This window comes from Austrofundulus limnaeus, unplaced genomic scaffold (genome assembly GCF_001266775.1).
Source record: "Austrofundulus limnaeus strain Quisiro unplaced genomic scaffold, Austrofundulus_limnaeus-1.0 Scaffold107, whole genome shotgun sequence".
NCBI lineage: Eukaryota > Metazoa > Chordata > Actinopteri > Cyprinodontiformes > Rivulidae > Austrofundulus > Austrofundulus limnaeus.
Window position 1 is genome coordinate 1446788 of NW_013952509.1, and position 21273 is coordinate 1468060.

Below are 21273 nucleotides of genomic sequence, written 5' to 3' on the forward strand. Positions count from 1 at the left end.
ATAAACATTTGAAATATATGAGTTTGTATGTAATGTATGAATATAATATACAAGTTTCACTTTTTAAATGGAATTACTGAAATAAATCTACTTTTTCATGATATTCTAATTTTATGACCAGCACCTGTATTATTGGATGTTTTAACACCTGGAAACCAGCCCATGTCTTGACCTGTCAATCAGATTACTACTGTTAGCACAAAGATATGTCAGCATAGCTTATAAGTATTATAAATTTAGACACGTATAAATAAATGTTTATTTATTTCAATTGGAATAGTTTAAAAGAAGTTTTGAGTTCTAAACGTGCAAACCTGAAAAAAGAAAACACAGTAAAACGTAAATGTTTTTGCCCAAAACGTGATGCTGAAAGTGTTGCCTGACATTAATCCATCATTATGTGGAGAGATTATTTGTTGATTATCAAAAGCAATAAATCTTATTCAAGTTGTAGCTGTAAAAACAAAATAATTAGGAAAATAACATCTGGTTTCTAAAACTTTTAGGATTCAAAACACAAAAAAGGAAGATATGAACAGGTGTTAAGTTTAATTAACACAAGTTTTATGTAAAAATGTCATTGGGGCTACAGATGTAAATTAGCCTYAGACTAAATCTGGTGCAATGCATCAAATTATGTTTTAATTGCACACTATCCTGAACAAATAAAATCATTCAATCAATCATTACAACCCAGCACATTTCTAAAACAAGCTGCATAACTTGATTTTTTTTAACAGTGGTAGTTTCTGCACTTTACTTTTTTGAAGTTACTGAACTGAGCTGAAAGAATATTTTCTCCTTCCAGGCAGTGGTTTCTGGCCATTATTTTCTCAGTACTCAGGTTAGAAAATAATATTTAGGGTGTAAAAAATTACATAAAAAGATATTGTCAACTTTTCGCAGATTTCCTCAAAGCACACTGTGACATCACACAGAAATATTAGTGTCAAATCTGTATTTAAAGTACCTTTTTTGGGTGGGGGGGTTTATCTTACAAAACAGGTCAGAGATGTAGCATCAATCAAAGAGTTTAACTGTCAGACCAGACTTTTTAGTTTAAAGTGGTATAAAAGTCCCACATGTACACAAAAAACCACAGCTTTTTAATTATGAGCTGGACAGCTGTCAGGGAAAAATAAAGCAGAAAAGGTTAGGGATTAAGAGAAATATGAACAATCGGAAATTAATTTGAGGCCTGCAGGGAATGGAGCCAGTGTGTCAGTACTTCTCTGTGCTGTTCTATGAATTTTACCATCACTTTTCAGAAGAAAAACAAGAGCAAAGGATCAGCTGCTGGGCTTTTAGTTACATCACACAAACCCAAGCTGTGTCTCGTGCTTCCAGAGATGCTGGGATGCTGGAGGGAGGAGGAAAAATGAAGAAAATACAGGGGAAACTATGAAATAAAGAGAATTCATGTCGGCTCTGGTGTTTGTTTTTTTTTACTTTCTGATGCCAGTGAAAACAGTGGAATAAACCTCTGTCTGCTCTCAATCTCAAATAATCCTGCCTCTTGCATCCCGTTTGGAAACCAGTTAAGTCTCTGGTACATAATCCTCCTGTTTAAAGAACGCTCCGCACACTGAAACATTTGGTTTAAATGAAAGCTTTCTCATTAGCTGCAGGAAGTGCACTCGTGTGGGAATTTTAAGATTTTGTATATTTAGGGGAAAGTGTTTAATTTATGTCTTTCGAAGGAAAACTTACATTGTTTTTTTTGAAGTGAGATTTTGTGCATTTAATATCATACCTGTTGTTGATAGCTTTTTTCTATATAAACTAAGCTTGCTGATAAAAATAATAACTAGTTTGAATAAAGCCAAGAACAAACTGGATTGTTGACATATTTAGTCTCAAAAACTTCATATCAATCAATCAAAATTGTATCACCAATATAATGGTTTTAAAGTTAGGTTGGTGGACAGCTAAAGATCATAGGCAGATACAAGTTGGACTGTAGTTTTTTAACTTTTATTTAACTAGGAAGTCCTTTGAGATTAATATTTTTCTCAAAGGACACCAACATTATAAAGTTATCAAAATACTGTACATAAACAAAATAAAACAGAATTAACATAAATCAAATACCAAGCTGAAGAATGGCTGAAAGTTACAGAAGACAGTGGCTGTGTCTCAGTTTATGGATAACAGCCGACAGACTGTAGGTTGGCTGCATAAAATGCTGTGAAATGAGACAGTCTACCCTACAGAAGACGTATGTTTACGTGACCACGCGCTGCCCAGTTACCATGGTGCACACTTTATATCACATGGCTTCAGTTGTTTTTTCAAGGTATAACTTCACAAATTTCTGTTGTAATAGAAAAACGATACAAGTAAATAAATAAAAAGCATTAATAATTTGGGTTTAGCTCCAGTATCAGTACTTTTAACTGCATTTTATTTAACATCTCATTGCAACAATAGTTTCTTCAGCCAAGTTGTTTAATTTACATTTTTCGGTCCGTGATAAATTTCCRAASYCCGTCACTAAAAAGAGACAAAAAATCTGCTGTAAAATAAAAACAAAATCTTCACCATCTCTGTTATTCTGTTTAATTTGCTGAGGGCGCAATGAATTCTGGGATACATACCGTCGGCCATGTAGGATACTCAAATGCAGCCGACATTTTYGGGGTTTTGTCGGCTGCATGTGTAGGCGCAGACGAATTGGAACAGCCGGGGTAGTGACGTAAGCGGTTGACGTCACATGCAACCCATGAATTGAGACACAGCCTTTGTCGAAGCTGTACTCTTCTAAAGAGACAAAAGTTTAAAGATTTTAGTGCGGTCTGAAGATTAGTCCATGACTATTGTGTAACATGAGAACTTGTTTTTCAAAGTGTGGGGCTGCCAGGGGAGCTTCAGAAAGCTGGAGGGAAGATAAAAGAAATTAAAAATTGTAAAAATTAATATAATGTTTTAAACCATTATCATGAAATCAAATCTGTTTTTAATAATTGTTTCAAAATATAATTTATATTAATACATTGAAATGTTGTTTAAGAGAAGTTAAGAAAGGTTTGATTTGTTTTGTAGGCTAAAAATAGCAATAAAAAGATCTAAAACTCTCCTAAAATATTACCCRTGCAGCATATAGCTTCAAAGCAGAGCTACTCACCTCTCTTACAGTACTTGGATTCTCAGAATATCCTCGTTTTCTTCCAGGTGTTTTAAAATAGATTTAACTGACATGCAACTACATACACAAAGACATCTACTTTCTTTTCAATCTCACAAACTGCACCTCAGCTGTAAAGCACGCAGCTCTGTTCAAGTACAATGTGGTATATTTAGAGGTGCGTCCATTTTTAGCAGCTTTATACCTCGACTTCATCCTTAAAGCAACCAAAAAATAAACCTAAGGATAAAGCTCTATATGCTGCACCCGACATTAAAGATGCATTAGAATGCATTGAAATATAAAAACTGCATGACCTGCACTATTTAAAGCCTGGAGGATGCAAAATAACATGTATTAAATATGCAGCGTAATTAGCAGGAACAGCCACCCATGTGATTAGAGCCCGTGTTTCTGATCCACACAAACCGAGCTCCTGCATGCCGCTGTGTAACTGTGTCAGCTGCACAATCAGAAATCTTTCTGCATGGATACTAATGCATGTTTTACCACAGTATATCTCTAATGGAGCCTCTCACCATGGCCCCCGTGCTCATCTTTGATTAACTCAACACACAGATGAGTTTGATGATATCATTATGCTATTAGCCTCCATTTGAATTCTTGCATCTGCTCGTCTTTCCCGCACATACCACCGCTACTAATTATGTTCCCCTTCAGTGGCGTCATGCCAAGGTTATAAACTGAATCTTTTTTTTTTTCTTCCTCTATGATATCGTGCTCGCATAACAGGGGGGACTGCTGTAATATGGGAAAAAATGGCATAAAAATGCAAAGATGGAGAGGAAATTCAAGTCTATCTGCCACGATTTCAACTCTGTGGCACTGCTTACTGTGTATAAACATTCAGCTCCCATTGGGATTGTATTAGCATCTCTACAGTTGACATAATATAGTATAATCCTCGGCWATGGATAAACAGTTTGGCTGTTCAGCAACCCTTCTCCTGAGTTGCTGTTTGGTTGTTATTCCTCAAYATGATGGAATATTTTAACATTTATCTACTCTGGTGCAATTTTAACATATTGATCTATTCAGCATTCCTGGGAGCAATAGCAAGTCCTGACCCAATTGCTAATGTAAACTCCTTTCCTGTGCCTTTTTATGCTTTATGTCCCATATTAACCTGGAATAAACTGGTCAGTGTGGTTATTGTGCTACCAGCAGAGCGTCAAACAAAGTTTATCCCAGAGGATCGTCCCCACGCTGAGATGTTTTTAATCCCGCCAAATGCTGAAATATAGTTTTTGATTCCACTGTAATATATTTATGTTTAGGTTTCACCAATGATCATTTCCAGGATGATACAAGACTTCTTAGAGGTACTTCTTTTCCAGATTTTTTTTACTTTTTGATCAAACTGCCTTGTGTAAGACTGAGCTTTGTAACATCTAAGGGTTTTATTATCAGTTACTAACAACTGATCCAGGATTAAAGATTAACAGGACCTTTAAATTGAATATTTATTAAAAATTTCTACTTGTTTCTTGTGAAGCATCTTGAGAAATTAAGAAGTATATTCAGTCAGAAATGTTTAGAAATGTTTTAAAATGTTTTCACATGTCCTAACTAAGTTGTAGTGATTTGGAAAATAAGAATCCATCCATCCATATTTAGGTTAGGCTGATCTTCTGCTTGTTCTAGAGTCGGGTCACGAAGACAGAGTTTTGTTTAGGAGTGAGGGAAAAAGGGGTAATGAGATGGACAAAGGGAGTCGTAGTATTGCGTTCTCTGTTCCGGTCCATTGTGGTGAAGGGGGAGCTGAGCTGCAAAGTGAAGCTCCCTGTTTACCAGTCAGTAAAAGTTCCTACCCTCACCTTTAGTCACGAACTCTGGGTGGTGATCCAAACAACAAAATTGTTGAAGATGGTAGAAATGGATTGCTCAGTTGTCCTTTAGAGATATAGGGGTTCAGTTATCCAGGAGAGACTTGAACTAGAGTGGCTGCTCCTCAACATCAAGAGGGGGCAGTTAAAGGAATTCAGGTTTCTGRTAAGGATGTCCCCTGGACACCTCCCTAGGGAGGTTTTTGGTTTATGTCCAGCTGGGAGASCCTGGGAAAGACTGTCTCTCAGCTGGTCTGGAAATACCTTGCAGCTTTTCCAGAAAAGGTTGAAAAAAAAGACACCATAAATATCATGTCATTAGACCAAGATCAGCTTGTAGAAGTGTTTTAGCACCTAAATCAACCCAAACTTTACACTGAACATAACAGTTTTTTATATATTTTTTTAGGTTTTTATGCTGAGACATATTTGCTTCAAATGTTTCACATCAACCGTTGTAAATTACTAACGAAACAAGTGAAGCTACAGAAAATCATCTATCAATGAAAAAAGGGAGGCACTGTAAAATGCCACTGTAGTGTTCACTTAATTGTATAGTTTCTGGTCTCAATATCTTTTAGCTTGGATGTCAGAAAAAATATTAGATTACCCCCAAAAATGGGATACTGTCCAATACGTATGTGCAAGGCTCTGTTCATAAAAGATTCACACAATTTCATTTTAAAAATAAGAAAACCACATATATCAGGTCAAGAATCATGTCTTTCTTATTCCAATTTTTTGCAAAACAGATCCACAATATGGCCTTAAGGACAAGATTCTTATTAGGATGCCTTTGACCAGTCAAGCCAACTGCATTATAAAATGATTTTACCTTTTTTTCATAAGTGATGTCACCATCACAGAACAAAATGAGTTGTGATAAACAAAAAACTCATAAAAAGTGTTTGACACCTCCCATCCTGGTAAGGATCCACAATGCTGTGTTATCATTAGGTGCATTGCTCTTTATGGCTCTGTTACTGCTTCACTTAGTGGCTCAGAGGCATAACATTAGCAGGTTGCCTTCAACTCGTGTTGCTTCACACTTGGATAGGAGGAAGGTGTGGATGGTTTGTTTCTGGTTTCAACAGGCTGGCAGGGCAGGATTTAAAACCTCGTGGTCCCCTGGGTAATTTTGCTCAGAGGCCTCTGTCCTTAATGCAGGCATGCACCATGCCAGTCTAGCAGATGATAATCCCCAAAATGACCAGTTTGGTTAATTATAATCTCTCCATCCATCCATTTCTTTACCCGCTTTTCCTTTCCAGGTCACAGGGCAGACAGTGCCTATCTCCAACAGTCATTGTGAGAGGCAGGGTACACCCAGGAAAGGTCTAAAGACACATAGAGACAATCATTCACACTCCCACCCACACCTACGGACAATTTAGTTACCACTTAATCTAACATGCATGTTTTTAGTCTGTGGGAGGAAGCCAGTGTACCTGGAGAAAACACACATGTGCACAGGAAGAACAAGTAAACTCCACACAGAGGGGATGGGTGGTGAATCTGCGACCTTCTTGCAATGAGGCGACAGCTCTAACAATCTGCAAAATACCTAAGACTTATTMAACTTAACACGCATGCCACACGCCATGGCACATCACGCAGCACCAAATATGTCTTCATGTGAAGAAGTATAACGCTTCTACCTTTTAAAAGTTCTTCTTCCTTCACTTAGTTTCCAAAGACTGTCATCAAGCTCTCAAACTCCAGCTCTGACAGTGTCAGACTCAGTAGCCATCAAGAGTGCTATAAATTTTTTTCTGACCAATGGTGGTTCTGAGTTCACTTTTGAAAGGGTTTCACTTGTGAAAACATGGTCACTTCCTTGCAGTCGGATACAGGAAATGTGAGAAAAGCCTGAGTGCTACGGAAACATTAGAAAATGTTCCCAGTTCATTCTTCAATGCAACTTACAGTCTGCTTGAATAAGTTTTGCATTGCGTGGATCAACCACAGCTTATTTAAGTTGTTGGGATATGAAGAGAAAAGGGGGCTTGGGGAGGGGCGGGGTTCAGAGGTGATTGAGTTCTGAGAGCAGTCTATCAACAGAAATATCAGAGACTTCAAGTAAAGTGTTTTCCTCCCTGTGAGAAAGACCTGCCTTCAGCTGACGTTTTTAAGGCCTTTACTTTGCTCTGCGTCACTACTCTGACAACCTGGTGTGATGATTCTGACTCAAAAGATTCTTCTATGCATGCAGACTTGGAAGTTTGTGTTTCACYGAGTTGTGGTGGCACTTGTCTTCATCAGAGGTGAACTTCTGAGACACTCCTGATTTCAGCATAACTTTTTACACAGAGCTCTTGAATTCACTCTAAATTTCTTTTATGTACAGAGGAGAGGTTTTATCATCAATGTTGACAACTGTGAGGGCAGCACAAAAACCATGTAAGTCAGAGAATGAGACTATTTTATAACAACTATTTTCCACATAGCTTGCATTGTCTTAGGTTCAAGGGAACGATAACAAACCTTTTCTTTCCCAAATAGAACTCAAAAGTTGTTCTAAGTAAAAAACACCAAGCATCAAGTCTAATATTCTGAGGAAAAAGTTTGCTGTTGTAAAGGTTAGATTAGATTAGATTAGATTAGATTAGATTAGATTAGATTAGATTAGATTAGATTAGATTAGATTAGATTAGATTAGATTATATTTATGTTTGTGGTTGTAATGTGACAAAATATGGAAAAGTTCAAGGGGTATGAATACTTTTGCAAACCACTGTAGAACTCAAAAGTTGTTCTAAGTAAAAAACACCAAGCATCAAGTCTAATATTCTGAGGAAAAAGTTTGCTGTTGTAAAGATTAGATTAGATTAGATTAGATTAGATTAGATTAGATTAGATTAGATTAGATTAGATTAGATTAGATTAGATTAGATTAGATTAGATTGGATTGGATATATCTTTATTGACATTGTACAGAGCACAATGAAATTACAGTTAAGAACACCCATTCAGAAGAAGACAGAACATAACAAACATAGAACAGGTGCTCTGGGTCATGCTGCCACAGACCCTGCACAGAGCAAAGATCATCTTCATGAAGACATCATGAGGAGGCACAACCCTTAACAGAAAAACTAAAAACCACACAAGGACAGATGAGGGAAAAAAAAAAAACAAAAACATCATATCAACACTGTGACACACTATGGTGTTAATTAGGGCTGGACGGTATGACCTCAAATTCATATCACGGTATAAACTGTACCCTTCACAGTAACGGNGATTAGATTAGATTAGATTAGATTAGATTAGATTAGATTAGATTAGATTAGATTAGATTAGATTAGATTAGATTGGATTGGATATATCTTTATTGTCATTGTACAGAGCACAATGAAATTACAGTTCAGAACACCCATTCAGAAGAAGACAGAACAGAACGAACATAGAACAGGTGTTCTGGGTCATGCTGCCACAGACCCTGCACAGAGCAAGGATCATCTTCATGAAGACATCATGAGGAGGCACAACCCTTAACAGAAAAACTAAAAACCACACAAGGGAAGATGAGGGGAAGAAAAACAAAAACATCTTATCAACACTGTGACACACTATGGTGTTAATTAGGACTGGACGGTATGACCTCAAATCCATATCACGATATAAACTGTACCCTTCACAGTAACGGTATATATCGCGGTATAAAATTATCATAAAAAGTAAAGATAATGTAATTTTTAGAGCATTTTTTTAGCAGAAAACTGTAATCTTAATCAAACCCAACATTTTTGCTTTAATATCTGCCGCCAAACAATGAGCTTCTGCCTGCTTAACTTATCAGCTGCTGCTCTGCTGCGCGCTCATCTTCATCGTCATCGTCAGAGCAGAAGCCGACTTTACATTAGCAAGATGGATTTAGGGCTGAACGAACGTCCACGTCTTTTTTTAATCATCTCTGTGAATAACAATACTTTAAAAAACAAGTTTTTTTCTCCAACAATTGGGTGTGGAAAAACTACAGTTGTTAAAGCGCTCTGCTCGACGTGCAGCGAGAGGAGAGGAGAGGGGAGGAGAGGAAAGAAGAGATTATGATCCTGCGACACGACGTAATTTTTCTACAGYGGGAAGGGGATATTTTGAGGATTTATCCTTTCTATATGTGTTTTAAAACGCTAGAATTTCTTCATTATATTTCGAACTTCTGCTCAGTTGTCTCTGCACTCGCAGCCATGCTGACACAGGTGAGATGATGTAATGACGATAGGACGGTAGAGTATAAATTTCTACCGTAGGCCAACTTCATACCGTTTCTACCGTCTACTGCATATACCGCACAGCCCTAGTGTTAATAAAAAAAAACCTCTGCATAGAGTAGATTTATTAGCCAGAGGAGTAAGTGAGTTTAGGGGGCGCATATCTGAAGCCATGAGTGTTGTATGCACTTGTGTGAATATCTGAAGAATGAGCCCGAAGAATCCAGTCCCCAAAACCAGCGCAGCCATAGTCCAGAATATGGATATTATCTGTTCATTCTGTGCAGCCTTCAGCTTGCTCCAGGAGCCAGATCACAGACGGGTGTGAGAGTGGGGGAGGTGTGGGGCAGAGCCTCAGTCGACGTAAGCATCCAGGAAGAATTTAGTCCAACAGCTCTTCAAGGCCATTGTAGGAGAGAGCCGAATCTGTAATCAGTTGTTTTGGGAACAGAAGAGTCAGGCAGACAATAACAATTTTCCATCTGCCTTCATGTCCGCTGGTACAACTCATTGTGGCGAATCCAGTCAGACAAATAGTGTGGACAAATTCCACCGAGCCRTGCTATCAGCTTCTCCAAGATCAATTCCATCTGTCCAGCAAAGTCCAGGAACCACAGTCAGCCCCCGACCCTCAGCAGAACCGCTTACAGACCAAGTCCAGGTCACTCAAGGCAAAATTCTGAGTGCTGATAGAACGGCAATCCTTCATATTGGTCAGGAAACCAGGAAATGGCCTGAATAGCCACCGAAGCTGTTTTGTACAAACACCAGGAGACCACCGAGCCAATCTGTAGAATCCAGTGATCGGAATCCAGATACATATCCAGAACAGAGAAGAACAGAGGTCCCACCTTTGACATGTCCTCCCATGGAAGAAAAAACTTTGTTCCAAAAWTTTATTAAGAGACCAGCTAACCAAATCCATAAAAAAATATCCATAATTTCTGGTTTTGGATGAAAACGTAGAGAAGGCTCCAAGCAGCAAAGCAGGAAGATAAGGAAGGGCAGTAGAGAAAGAAAAAGTGTCTTCCTCCTCCGAGAGAAACAAAAAAAACCATCCTTTTTTTTGTCACCCATAAAAGCAAAATCTTCTAAAATCTTAGGTGACAAATACATAACTGTTCCATCACCTTCCTGAATACCTGTGAATATGATTTTAAAAATGGATTAATTCAAGTATTTCAAGGTAATTAGTGAAAGGGTCTTAAAGGTAGATAGTGTTCTTTCTCACAAACTTAATTACAGTGACTAAATACACCAAAATTGATCTCAAATTCAGACCCTCTGCTTTTATGTCTTTTAAGAGAAGTACATCATTGGCGGATCTAGAAAATTTTCCATGGTGGGGGGGCAAAAGCTCTAGACAGGATGGCAATGCTGGATCACTTCACCGAAGTACTGTATGTAAGAAATTTCCTATGTCTAAATGGAGTCAACAAAACATCCCCAAAAACACTTTGAAAATATTATGTATCCTTTTTCTGTTCTAAGAAACCAAGACAGGTTTTAGTTATATTATTTTAGTTATAATTCATTTTTATTCACCGTTATTTAACCAGGCAAGTCCTGTTGAGATCTCAGATCTCTTTTTCAAGGGAGGCCTGGGCCTGAAGGCAACCTATTGTACATGTTTTAGGGGGGTGGGGGAAACCTGAGCACCCGGAGAAAACCCACGCAAGCACGAGGAGAACATGCAAGCTCCACACAGAAAGACCCCAAGTCCGAACCGGGGATCGAATCCAGGACCTTCTTGCTGTGAGGTGTTGGTGCTAACCACTGAGACATCGTGCTGCCAAATGTATATATGAAAAACTATATGGGGGGGCAGCCCCCCGCCCCTGAAGTATCTACAGTATTCACCAACCTTTAGTTTGTTTTCCCCCCACCCAGACCCCCAGGTATATTTTCATTCAGTAAWTTCATAACTGGTTTAGTTGAAAATAAACTTTTACAAACAAAACAATAAAATGGCTCCACACTTTGGCTTTCGCACTTTGTTTTTGCTTTCGAATGCCGTTTGGCAGCACAATTTTAAAACTTTATGCCATAAATGTTTTGCATGAATTTGTCACTTTTCTTTCACTTTTAATGGGCACTTCAAGCATTTTGYCCAGGACTTGATTCTGAAACCACCTTATTTGAGTCATGGGACTGGATGCTCTTAGATAATAACACTTGGTTCTTGCTAACTTGTCATCTTCCACAGTGGTGCATCTAGAATTTTTTAATGGGGTGACCATGTGGGGGCTACTGAAAATACTGGGGTGGGAACAAAACCAAAAGCCAGAATTTTAGGACATTTGTTATGTTGCTATTTAACAAATACAGCAATCACCTTCTGCACATAGATCTACTTTAGTTGTTTGTTATTTTGCAGTTGATATTACTTACTGAGAAAAGTCACTACTCAGCTTATGGACGCTTGTCCTCTCCTAAAATTTAAATTTAAGAAATAGTATGCACAAAATCTTACATTGTGGAACCTTGGTTTTAGGCTAGTTTTCCTTAATTAGTAGGGAGAAGAGTTTAAGTTTTGTTTTTAAATTAAACATTTATGTATAATTGTAACCCCTAATTGCTCAAAATCAATGTTTGTTTTTTGTGTTTGTGAGGTTCCTCTGTTCCCCTGATGGTTCCTCAGACACTCCTTTGTTCCCCACAACAGCAGGTTATTTATTCCTCACAGAAATCCTAGTTTCAATATTGATTTTCTAAAATATAGTTTTCTTTCAACTGAAAACTGATGCTTTTAAGTGAGATCAGTTTTAGAAACTACAGAAATGTGACAGGGATTTTTCTAATCTAGATAATTTAATYTAGGCGTAATGTGGTTATTTTAAATGTATTAAAGGTCTTTGATTATGTAGCTGCTAAGGTTTTGAATCAATAAAGCCGTAACGTATTTGAGTATGAAACATGAAATAAAATTCCTCCTCATTAACATCTTATGAAGCATTCAGGTCTATTTCGTCCTCGACACACTGAAAAAGGAAAAACCCACCCTGATCAGGCTGAAACCTTCAAGTGGAGTTTTAGCCCTGGGGTCTCAATAAATTACAGCATGATGACCAATTACCAAACAGCAAAAAGACCAGCTTGTCATGTCGAACTAAAAAGGCGACTTTATATCCAAGCCTCTTTTAATCGGGTCGCTCACATCCTACAGCCTCGGGCGAAGCGTGACAGGAAAGAAGCAGTCAGTTTTCCAGACACATGCAGAGCAGGCCGGAGAGGGAGCGTTGGCATTAGTTGGCTTAAAGACCGGGTGACGCCTCGAAACGTTACTCAAACACAAGAGGCTCACAAAGCGTGGTTGGGGAAGGGAAGCCCGGTTAATCCCATCTACCTGCCGCTTGACTCTATCTTTTTGTCATGGCCAAGGAAGGCTGAAATCAGGCATTAGCTGCCGGCTTAGAGAAACACAATCACATCCTACGCATTAAGCTGAGTCACTCATTAGAGACCGAAGCACAGCCGTGAGGTGAACTCACTCTTAATTCGTCTGCAGCTAGAAGTGAATGTTAAGACCACACGGATGTCCCGCTCGGCTTTGAGTCATGACTTTTCTGCTGCAGAGGATTGTGGCTGTTGGCCTGAACCAGAGTAGTGCATTAGTTTTGTTTTTGTGCCAGATGGTGGGACAACAAAAAGTGTAAAAAAAAAATACACATTTCTCATCTAAATTCAATTGGACTTGTTTGAAATTTTGATAAAAGGGAGTTGTGAGATAAGAAGTCGCTATGAGGCCAAGAGAGTTTTTGTAGCCTGTGTTTCCTCATATTTTCATCAACTATTTGATTAAAGGTTTAGTGCGGGATTAAAACTGTCTAGATAGAATTACAAGAAACAGAAATGATTCAACTCTATTGGAAAAAAAATGCTTTGATTTGCCATTTCTCATACGAATGTGTTTTTTGTCTTCTGTCTCGATGAATCCAGCCTACATCGAGGACGTAGCTCGCTGCGTGGACCAGAGCAAGCGCCTCATCATCGTCATGACGCCCAGCTACGTGGTGCGGAGGGGGTGGAGCATCTTTGAGTTGGAGACGCGGCTGCGCAACATGCTGGTGACCGGCGAGATCAAAGTCATCCTGATAGAGTGCGCCGAGCTGCGCGGCATCATGAACTACCAGGAGGTGGAGGCCCTCAAACACACCATCAAAATGCTGACGGTCATCAAGTGGCGCGGGCCGTCCAGCAACAAGCTCAGCTCCAAGTTCTGGAAGCAGCTGCTCTACGAGATGCCCTTCAAGCGCATGGAGCCCCTGAGCATCTCGCACGAGCAGGTGCTCGACGTCAGCGAGCAGGGCCCCTTCGGCGAGCTCCAGACTGTCTCCGCCATCTCCATGGCCGCGGCCACCTCCACCGCCATGGCCACGGCGCACCCGGACCTGCGCTCCACCTTCCACAACTCCTGCCACACCCAGCTGAGGCAGAAACACTACTACCGTAGCTACGACTACGACCTGCCGCCCGGCGGCACGCTGCCACCCCTCTCCTCCCTGGGCACCCAGCACACCTACTGCAACATCCCCATGACGCTGCTCAACGGGCAGCGGCAGCAGGCCAAGTCGCCGCGCCAGCAGAGCATGGAGGAGGCCCACGGCAACAACGCCATGCTGCCGCTGCTCCCCAGGGAGACCAGCATCTCCAGCGTCATCTGGTGACAAAGGCGACACCGGGCAGGGCGGACTGTGGATGGGAACTGTGCCCGTCGCGGGGCGGGCTCGGACCCTGAATACACCGGAGCCAGACGGACGGATGGCACCGAGAAGCTAGCTGCTGTTAAATTTGCACGAGGAAACAACAGGGGAAGAATAGACACACCTGAGCTGGGCGATGGGAACTTTTTGTTTTTTGTTCCAGTGAAAACTTTTATTAAAACGAAACGACAATAAAAAAAAAAGAAAATTCAAAAGAGGACATTTTTGTATGCCTGTATAAACAGTCACGTAACACAAGCCAACACTTATGATAATTTACCCGAGAGTCAAAGGAATACAGGGTTTTGTACATATGTTTTTCTAATTCTTCGTAGCAAAAGTGTTTTGGGAATTGTTCCTTTTTTTTCATCAGTTGGGAATTGTTTTATTTTTTGTTTCCGTTTGTACTAAAGTGAGGACTGTAAGATGTGTTGGTAAAACCGTTGTTACCTTTTATTCTGATTTGTTGGCTGGTGTTTAAAAAGATTTTGGTGGGGTTTTCTTTTTTTTCTTCTTTTTTTCTGTTTTGGTTTGGTTTTCCTTTAAGGAGATGAAAACGTTTCTAGTCACAGCCCTCAGGAAAAGGGTGAGATTTTAGGGTTGGGAGTTTTAGGCTCAACCAGATTATGCAACATTTTAAGAGTCCTGGCAGTGGGATGGGTTTCCCCCTCCAAAAAAATATTATTTGAACGCTTTGGGAAAATGAAGAATATGGTGCTAGGCTTCACATCTCTGTTTGTCTCACAGTGACATTTACTTTTAGACAGCCTTGCTATTTACATAAACAGATGATTATATCACTAAAAAGTAATTATGTGTATTATTTTCTGAAAAACAAATGAAAGTATATTTTTGTAATGGGGATATTTAATTAGAGATGGTATGAAGTTTATCGTGAAAGGAACTGGTTGGGTAAAATATTTTTTGTTTTAATATGTGAAACTGCATAGCTCACACAAATCAATGGGTCACTCACTAAATGTGTTGCTCTTATTTTGTAAGATGGAAATATATATATATGTTTTCATGATTGTTCTAACATTTCAAACAAACTTTTTTTCTGTTAAATTTCACTGTCGTTTCAGCTACTCTCAGCCACTTTAACAGGGATAAAGCTATCGATGATGTCAGCACGGATGGAAGAGAAAGCTATTGCCACACGAAGCATTTACTCGAGTTTTTCTTCCATAGGACCAAACAAGGCTGTCCAGGGCTAATTCGTCGTCTGCGCTMCGTTTCCTCCTCTGTTACTGGTTTGTCATCCCTCTTGAAGTGATTTGTCTGACTTACTATTTCAGATAAATGCAAAAAAAAAAAAAAGACAAAACATTGAGACAGGCAATGCTTTGGTCAGGATATGTGGACAAGGATAATAATTTCAAAATCATTCAGGAAACAAAGACTRGAATCGCCATAAAAGAGTCATGTTTACTCCTTAAGAGGGTTCACCTTTCAGTAATTATTTTCCTGCATCAAAATTCATATGTTTTCCTAAAACACCAGTTTGGAGTTTCTGAAGTTTCATGGAAAGGTTATGAACAATTCATATTTAAACCGTCGGCCTGTTGCACAAGTTGGTTTTTTGGAAATKATATGATTCAGATGAAGGAACGGCTAGTCTAAACAGGACCAATTCTACAGTTTATTGCTGCCATCTTAAAACCAGTCTCAAACATGTTGTACAGTTATCAAAGTTGTATTTTAGGGAGCATACCTGTGTTGTCACCAGGTTAATAAGGAACGTCATGAAAGATGCTTGGTTTCCCCTTCAAATGTCTTGTGATACAAATGAAGAAATATACTGAATTACAATGAAGGCATTGTACCAGGAAACATAAGTAGCATTTTACAGTACCTATGTTTTTCTAATACGATGCCTGCACTGTAATTCATATTGCTTTATTTATTGTTTAAGACATTTAAATGGTAAGTCAAGCATCTTTTATGATTTTCATTATTAACCCAGGGATAGTTACTGGAGAGCATAGGTACAATCTCTGGTAAAACATTAGTAGAGACGGAACAAATGGCTATTTGAAAGGATCCGGATCAAGACAATCAGTTGGTTTCATAGAGCCTTTCAGAAGGGCTGTTCGATTTTGAACAAGTTACGTCACCACACAGGGAGATGTGCCACAAAGTACGCTGATGAAGTCAACGTGTCACGTGGATGGAACCATGTGTTTTGTTAACCTGCCTTCTCCACATCTCTRCCAGTTTTCTGTGAAAAAGCAAAGACGGAGCGATTGTCTCTGTGGTTTAGGAAGCAAACAAAGATGTTATGAGGCTCTTTTCTGCCCGCAACGCAGTTCCTATCGTTCACTGTAAGGAGCCGTTCAATGAATTCAAGAATTAAGGGGACAAATTTGTAGTTGGCAAGTCCAGACCTTATTTAATCGCAAAAAAATTGACGTAATACTTCTGAAAATGAAGAAAATAGAGAAAACTGAATAAATACACAACAGTTGTATCTGTCTATTTSACTGCTGAAAGTGGATTTTTCATGATACAACTCTAATAGTAATGCTGTCTTCAGTATAAAATGAAACTAAACCTTCATGACCATAACATAGCCAACAAATCATAAACACTTTAAATTCAGGTCACATCTTTTTCACACAGTCTACATTGAAGCACTGAAAACAGCATAAGAAATGAATTCTCTAACATTATTTATCATTATTAATCATGCAAGCACTATTTTATAAACTCTTACAACACTCTGCCTTACAGTTATTTGCAAGCTAGCTGGTGCACTTATGCTGCATCCGGTTACCGGATACCTTCCTTCAAAAATATTGTATTTCTGTCTGGGATAACCATGAATAGAGCAATATTTGCATGAACTATTTGTGAAAGGTTTGAGACTGGAGTTGCTTTATGATTGAGCAATTCACCTTGATCTGGGCCCAGCTCTGACTAGCCGTTCGCTTTTCAGTTTTGACAAAAGTAAACAGTTTGTCCGAAACAAAGTTCTTCAAAGAGCTATCTGCAACAGATGGGTATCCATTGTTCAAACATTTCCACAGAAACCCCACTACAAAACATCTGAAGTGTTGCATTACCCACTGGTGATGTACGTCTGTGACACAAGACATTAGCTGTGACCAATTAAATCTTGAAAGTGCCAAGGTGCACTTGTGCTTGGTTGTCCCGCAAACGGCCAACAGTGAGACTGAAGACAAATAAAAGGAAGTCATGTCTGATATTTGGTTCCTCCAGTGAATGATGGATGACAGTAGTTTTTAATTTTTTAAAAAGTTTAAAAAACTTTTTTTCTTCCCCAAACCAAAGCAAGGTGAGGTCAACAACTCCCATCCAGAAAAAAAAAACCTCATTGAGATCAGTTTCATCTTGTAAAGAGCTATTTTCACACGTCTCTTCAGATCAAAGATGGCGAGCCGATTGTTACTCCTCCAGCAGTTGTGCCATATCTTTTTTAATTTATTTAAAAAGACTAACTTCATACTAAAATACACGCAGCGTCTGAAATGTTTCCGTTCGTGCCATCGAATATGCAAAGTGAAGAACTTGTGAACAATARATGAAAAATGGTGTTGATTTCTTGCTGCTTGAACTCATCACGTTTTGCCTTTTGTGTTCTGTTAGAAGCCTGAATCATTTCATTTTCTTTAATGATTGTTTATGTTTTAAAAGTGTGAGCTGTCACATTTGCATTACAGACTTTCCAGTTTAAGTCAAACTTTGATCCCCCCACCCCCACCCCTCTCGGAGGCAAAGAAAAAGGATCGATTCTGCTCAAGAGCATCGTGTCTGAACAGAAGGAATCAGCCGTGCTCTCGAATATGGCAAACGTGTAAATAAAATCTAAACAGTGTCATAACTAAGATGAAGACAATCGAGCCATATTCACAAAAAAAAAAAAAAAAAACCAACACTAATCCTGACTGGAGGTTTGAAAACAGAGATCTGCTTTGGGAAGCCGTGTGAAGGCAAAAGGGTTGATAACACTTTTGTTTTAATGATAAACATTTCTGACAATGTGGTTTTGATTAGAAAGGTGGTGATAAATATTAATGACAACATATAGCACAGATTTATTCCAGGCACTTTCACGACTCTTTGAGACAGACGTCTCTGTTTTCTGATTTATTTTCTATTATGTATCTGCAATGTTCATTAAAAGAGATACTGTTATTAATAATAAAACCACATTTATGGTATTATTTCTCAGTGTTTGTTGTGTTTGGAGAGTGCTTTTTTTTCCCCCTTGCTTTAAAATAAAATTAAAAAAAGACACCCAGCTCGCTTTGTTTATGGAGCGACGGCAGGGATTGCTGACGATGCCCAGATCTGTTTTCTTGGCAGAGGGCCGCCTCGACTGCCATAACTCTTCCCGTCTCCTGTAAAACCTTGGGAAAACAATCAATAATTCTCCGTATTCCCCTCGGAGGCTGAATCAGCCTCGTTTGAAGAAGCCAAATACCAGGAGGGGGTCACAGTGCAGCGAGAAACTCCATATCTTGATTGTTGCTCGGCCTTAGAGACCTCACAGGCGCTTCAACATCCACACAAGAAAAGGCTTCATTATTAATGTACGAGCTGCATGTGTCGCTTTACGGGATCACGCTCCTTCTGAATATATTTCTGTTAACACACGGCTGTGCTGATGTGCATGTTTACGCAGGAAAACTGCCACATTTGTTATCTCAAAGAAAACAGAATCCATCTTCCTTCAGTGTGCTTTGAAGCAGAGAAACATTTATTTTTCCTCCTCCTCTTTGGAGTTTTGTGCTCATAATGTGGCCACTTACCTATTTTTCTGTGATCAAAGCAGCAGCAATAAAATGAAGGGAGCAACACATGGAAAATCACGAATAGACAACATGCCAGGTGTCTTCAAGCTACTTAGCTTAGCACAAATATAAACAGCAAGAAACCAGAGATTATTTTAACAAATTTAATTTTAATCTAATTTATTTCAGATACAAAGCAAGAGTCCACAACTCATGTCATCTGGAGTCACGCTAACTAGCTAACTTGTCCAGGAGCTAGCTATTTTATTTTGTTTGTTACAAAGTTAGATTCTGCAGTAGAAATCTTTTGTTATTTTTATGCCGAGATTTAAGCATATTTGTCTGAAAGCTAGTTAGCTTATAAATAGATTGTTTTTACTGTAGTTTTAGATTTTCAAATAAAAATTGACAATTTTCTTCAACCTTGCACTTTTCTTTCATGTTTATGATGGTATATTCGGGCCATTTTGAGATTTAAAAAAGGAGGTGTAAAAGTCCACCAAAAAACTAGTGTTTTTTTTTAGATTGATTTAGAAGATTTTTAAGAAAAATTAGGAGATTCTCTAATGTAGAAAAGTCGTATATTCGTGAGAAAAAAACTCAAAAATTTTCATAATTAAGTTAGAAATAATGTTGATATTTAAACTAAACATTTTATGATATTGTAAAGTCAGAAATTTGCGAGAAAAAATGCTTAAACTTTATCAGAAACAAAACTGAAGGTTTCACAAAGATGAGTTGGTTTTCAGTTGCATTTTCCGATTCAGGAAAATGGCTAAAGGGTGATTCCACCTTTATATAAATAAAAAAAAATTTTGAAGTGTTTCTTGCAAATTTACAACTTTTTGAGCTCAAAGAATTTCCTTGTTTTTTTCTTAAAGTATTCTTGGTGGAAAATTTCTTCTCCTTTTAAATTTTTATCTGTAAGATGGCTCTAATTTGCCTTCTTGTTTCATGCATGACCAAAATGCACACCAAATAGAGTTAAATGTGCTTGATCATGTCCAGATTTTGAGATTGTTATAATTTTCACAACTTGAAGCCCACGTTATTTTACATTTACTGTAAAAGTTTAGCCTGATATTTTTACACTTTACTCTTTCCACTGTCTTGTTTCTGCTCAGATCAACACAGCATCGCTGATCGGTTCTACATAATGTAACACATCTGGCTCGGCTGATTGTGCTAATTAGCACTTGTTTGATCAATGTTCATTAGAGAGGATGCATTGTGCTCTACATCAATAATTTTTTTTTCCCAATCTGGAGCTGACTGCTTTGAATAGTTGAAAGTGAAGTTTTGCAGTTAGGCTGATAAGGATTTGTATTCAAACATGACACTGATTATATTTTACTTTGGGTTTTGCATCTATGTCAGTAAGAAAAAGTAGTGTTGTGCTTTGCATTGTAGAAAGTATCATTTTCTAGAACATGACTGAAAATATTCTAGTGAAGATGCATCACCAACTCAAGTCCAATTTTTGGTGAATTTGATGAAAGTGAGCAAGTAAGCACCAGCATGGACGTAATTTGCATGTGTGTGTGTGTGTGTGTGGGGGGGGGGGGGTATGAGCCCCAAAATAATTTGATCCAGTCAGAATAACCCTCAATAAAATTATATAAATTGCTTAGGTTTAAGCATATATACGTACGTCATATATTCATTATGTTTAAGCATGATTGCTGAATGACATGCAGGGTTCTAGTCTGCTCTTGTCACGTTATGACTGTATTTGTTGACTCGTGCTGTAATTTTTCCTAACCCTGTTGTGGTGCAGCAGGTAAATACATACTCTTGAAAAATTGAGAATTTTTTTAAGTCATTTAAAATATTCTAAAAACGTTAAATATTTGATAGGTTGGAAAAAATGGTGTGAAAAAGCACCGGTAAGTCTTTTCTTAATTGTTAAACTGACATGGAACAAAGGTGCAGATCAAAGTAAATACAAAAAAAACAGGAAAGTTAAGTAAATTATCACAGTAAAAGCATTATGATGTATTTTAACCCTAAAATGTCCTGAATCGTTTCACAAAAGCAAATGATTCAATAAAGGCAAGTTGCATGCACTCATGTATGCAACACACACGTTCTCCGTCCTTTCCTCCATCACCCCTATGACATCAAACTCCTACATCTGTGCTCATGTGAGCTCAGAAAGCCTCCAGATGTTGTCATCTGAGTGGGTGCCATGTGGCGTGTGAAAAGGAGGAGCTCCTAAGCTCTGACACCTTCCTCCCCCCACCCAAATGAAATAATTTTCACTTCATTACAGTGCCACTGCATAATAAGTTCCCTGTACAGAAGCATGTTGTGTGTGATGGAGGCTTTGACTGCAGCAGGAACAGATCAGGCTGCGAGCACAGCTGTTTCACATCCTCTTCCTAAGCTGGTGAGGAGTATTACTCACGCTGACAGGTATACCAACACCACACACACACACACACGCACACACACACACACACAACTCCCCTAAATGTCCCACAGGGCCTTGTTACCCATTGCTGTGTGCTCAGTGACATGTCTTCCACTCCAAGAACCAGGCCAATTGTCTGAGCACAGGAAGTTGCTGTTGGAGACTGTGCGTGTGTGTGTGTGTGTGTGTGTGTGTGTGTGTGTGTGTGTGTGTGT

At 38.7% G+C, this 21273-nt stretch overlaps 1 protein-coding gene across 2 annotated transcripts in view; it reads left to right on the forward strand.

Moving 5' to 3' along the window:
• The window catches only part of LOC106521336 (interleukin-1 receptor accessory protein-like 1), a 362538-nt gene extending 344466 nt beyond the window's left edge, over nt 1-18072 (forward strand). The window contains exons 11-12 of one of the 2 annotated variants that reach the window (XM_014013871.1): nt 4423-4467; nt 13125-18072. In XM_014013871.1, coding sequence (XP_013869325.1) covers nt 4423-4467; nt 13125-13852 — 773 coding nt within the window. In that variant the 3' untranslated portion in view covers nt 13853-18072. The remainder of the gene's footprint in view (nt 1-4422; nt 4468-13124) is intronic. The other variant, XM_014013872.1, reaches the window with a different exon arrangement.
• The last annotated feature ends 3201 nt before the right edge of the window (nt 18073-21273 follow it).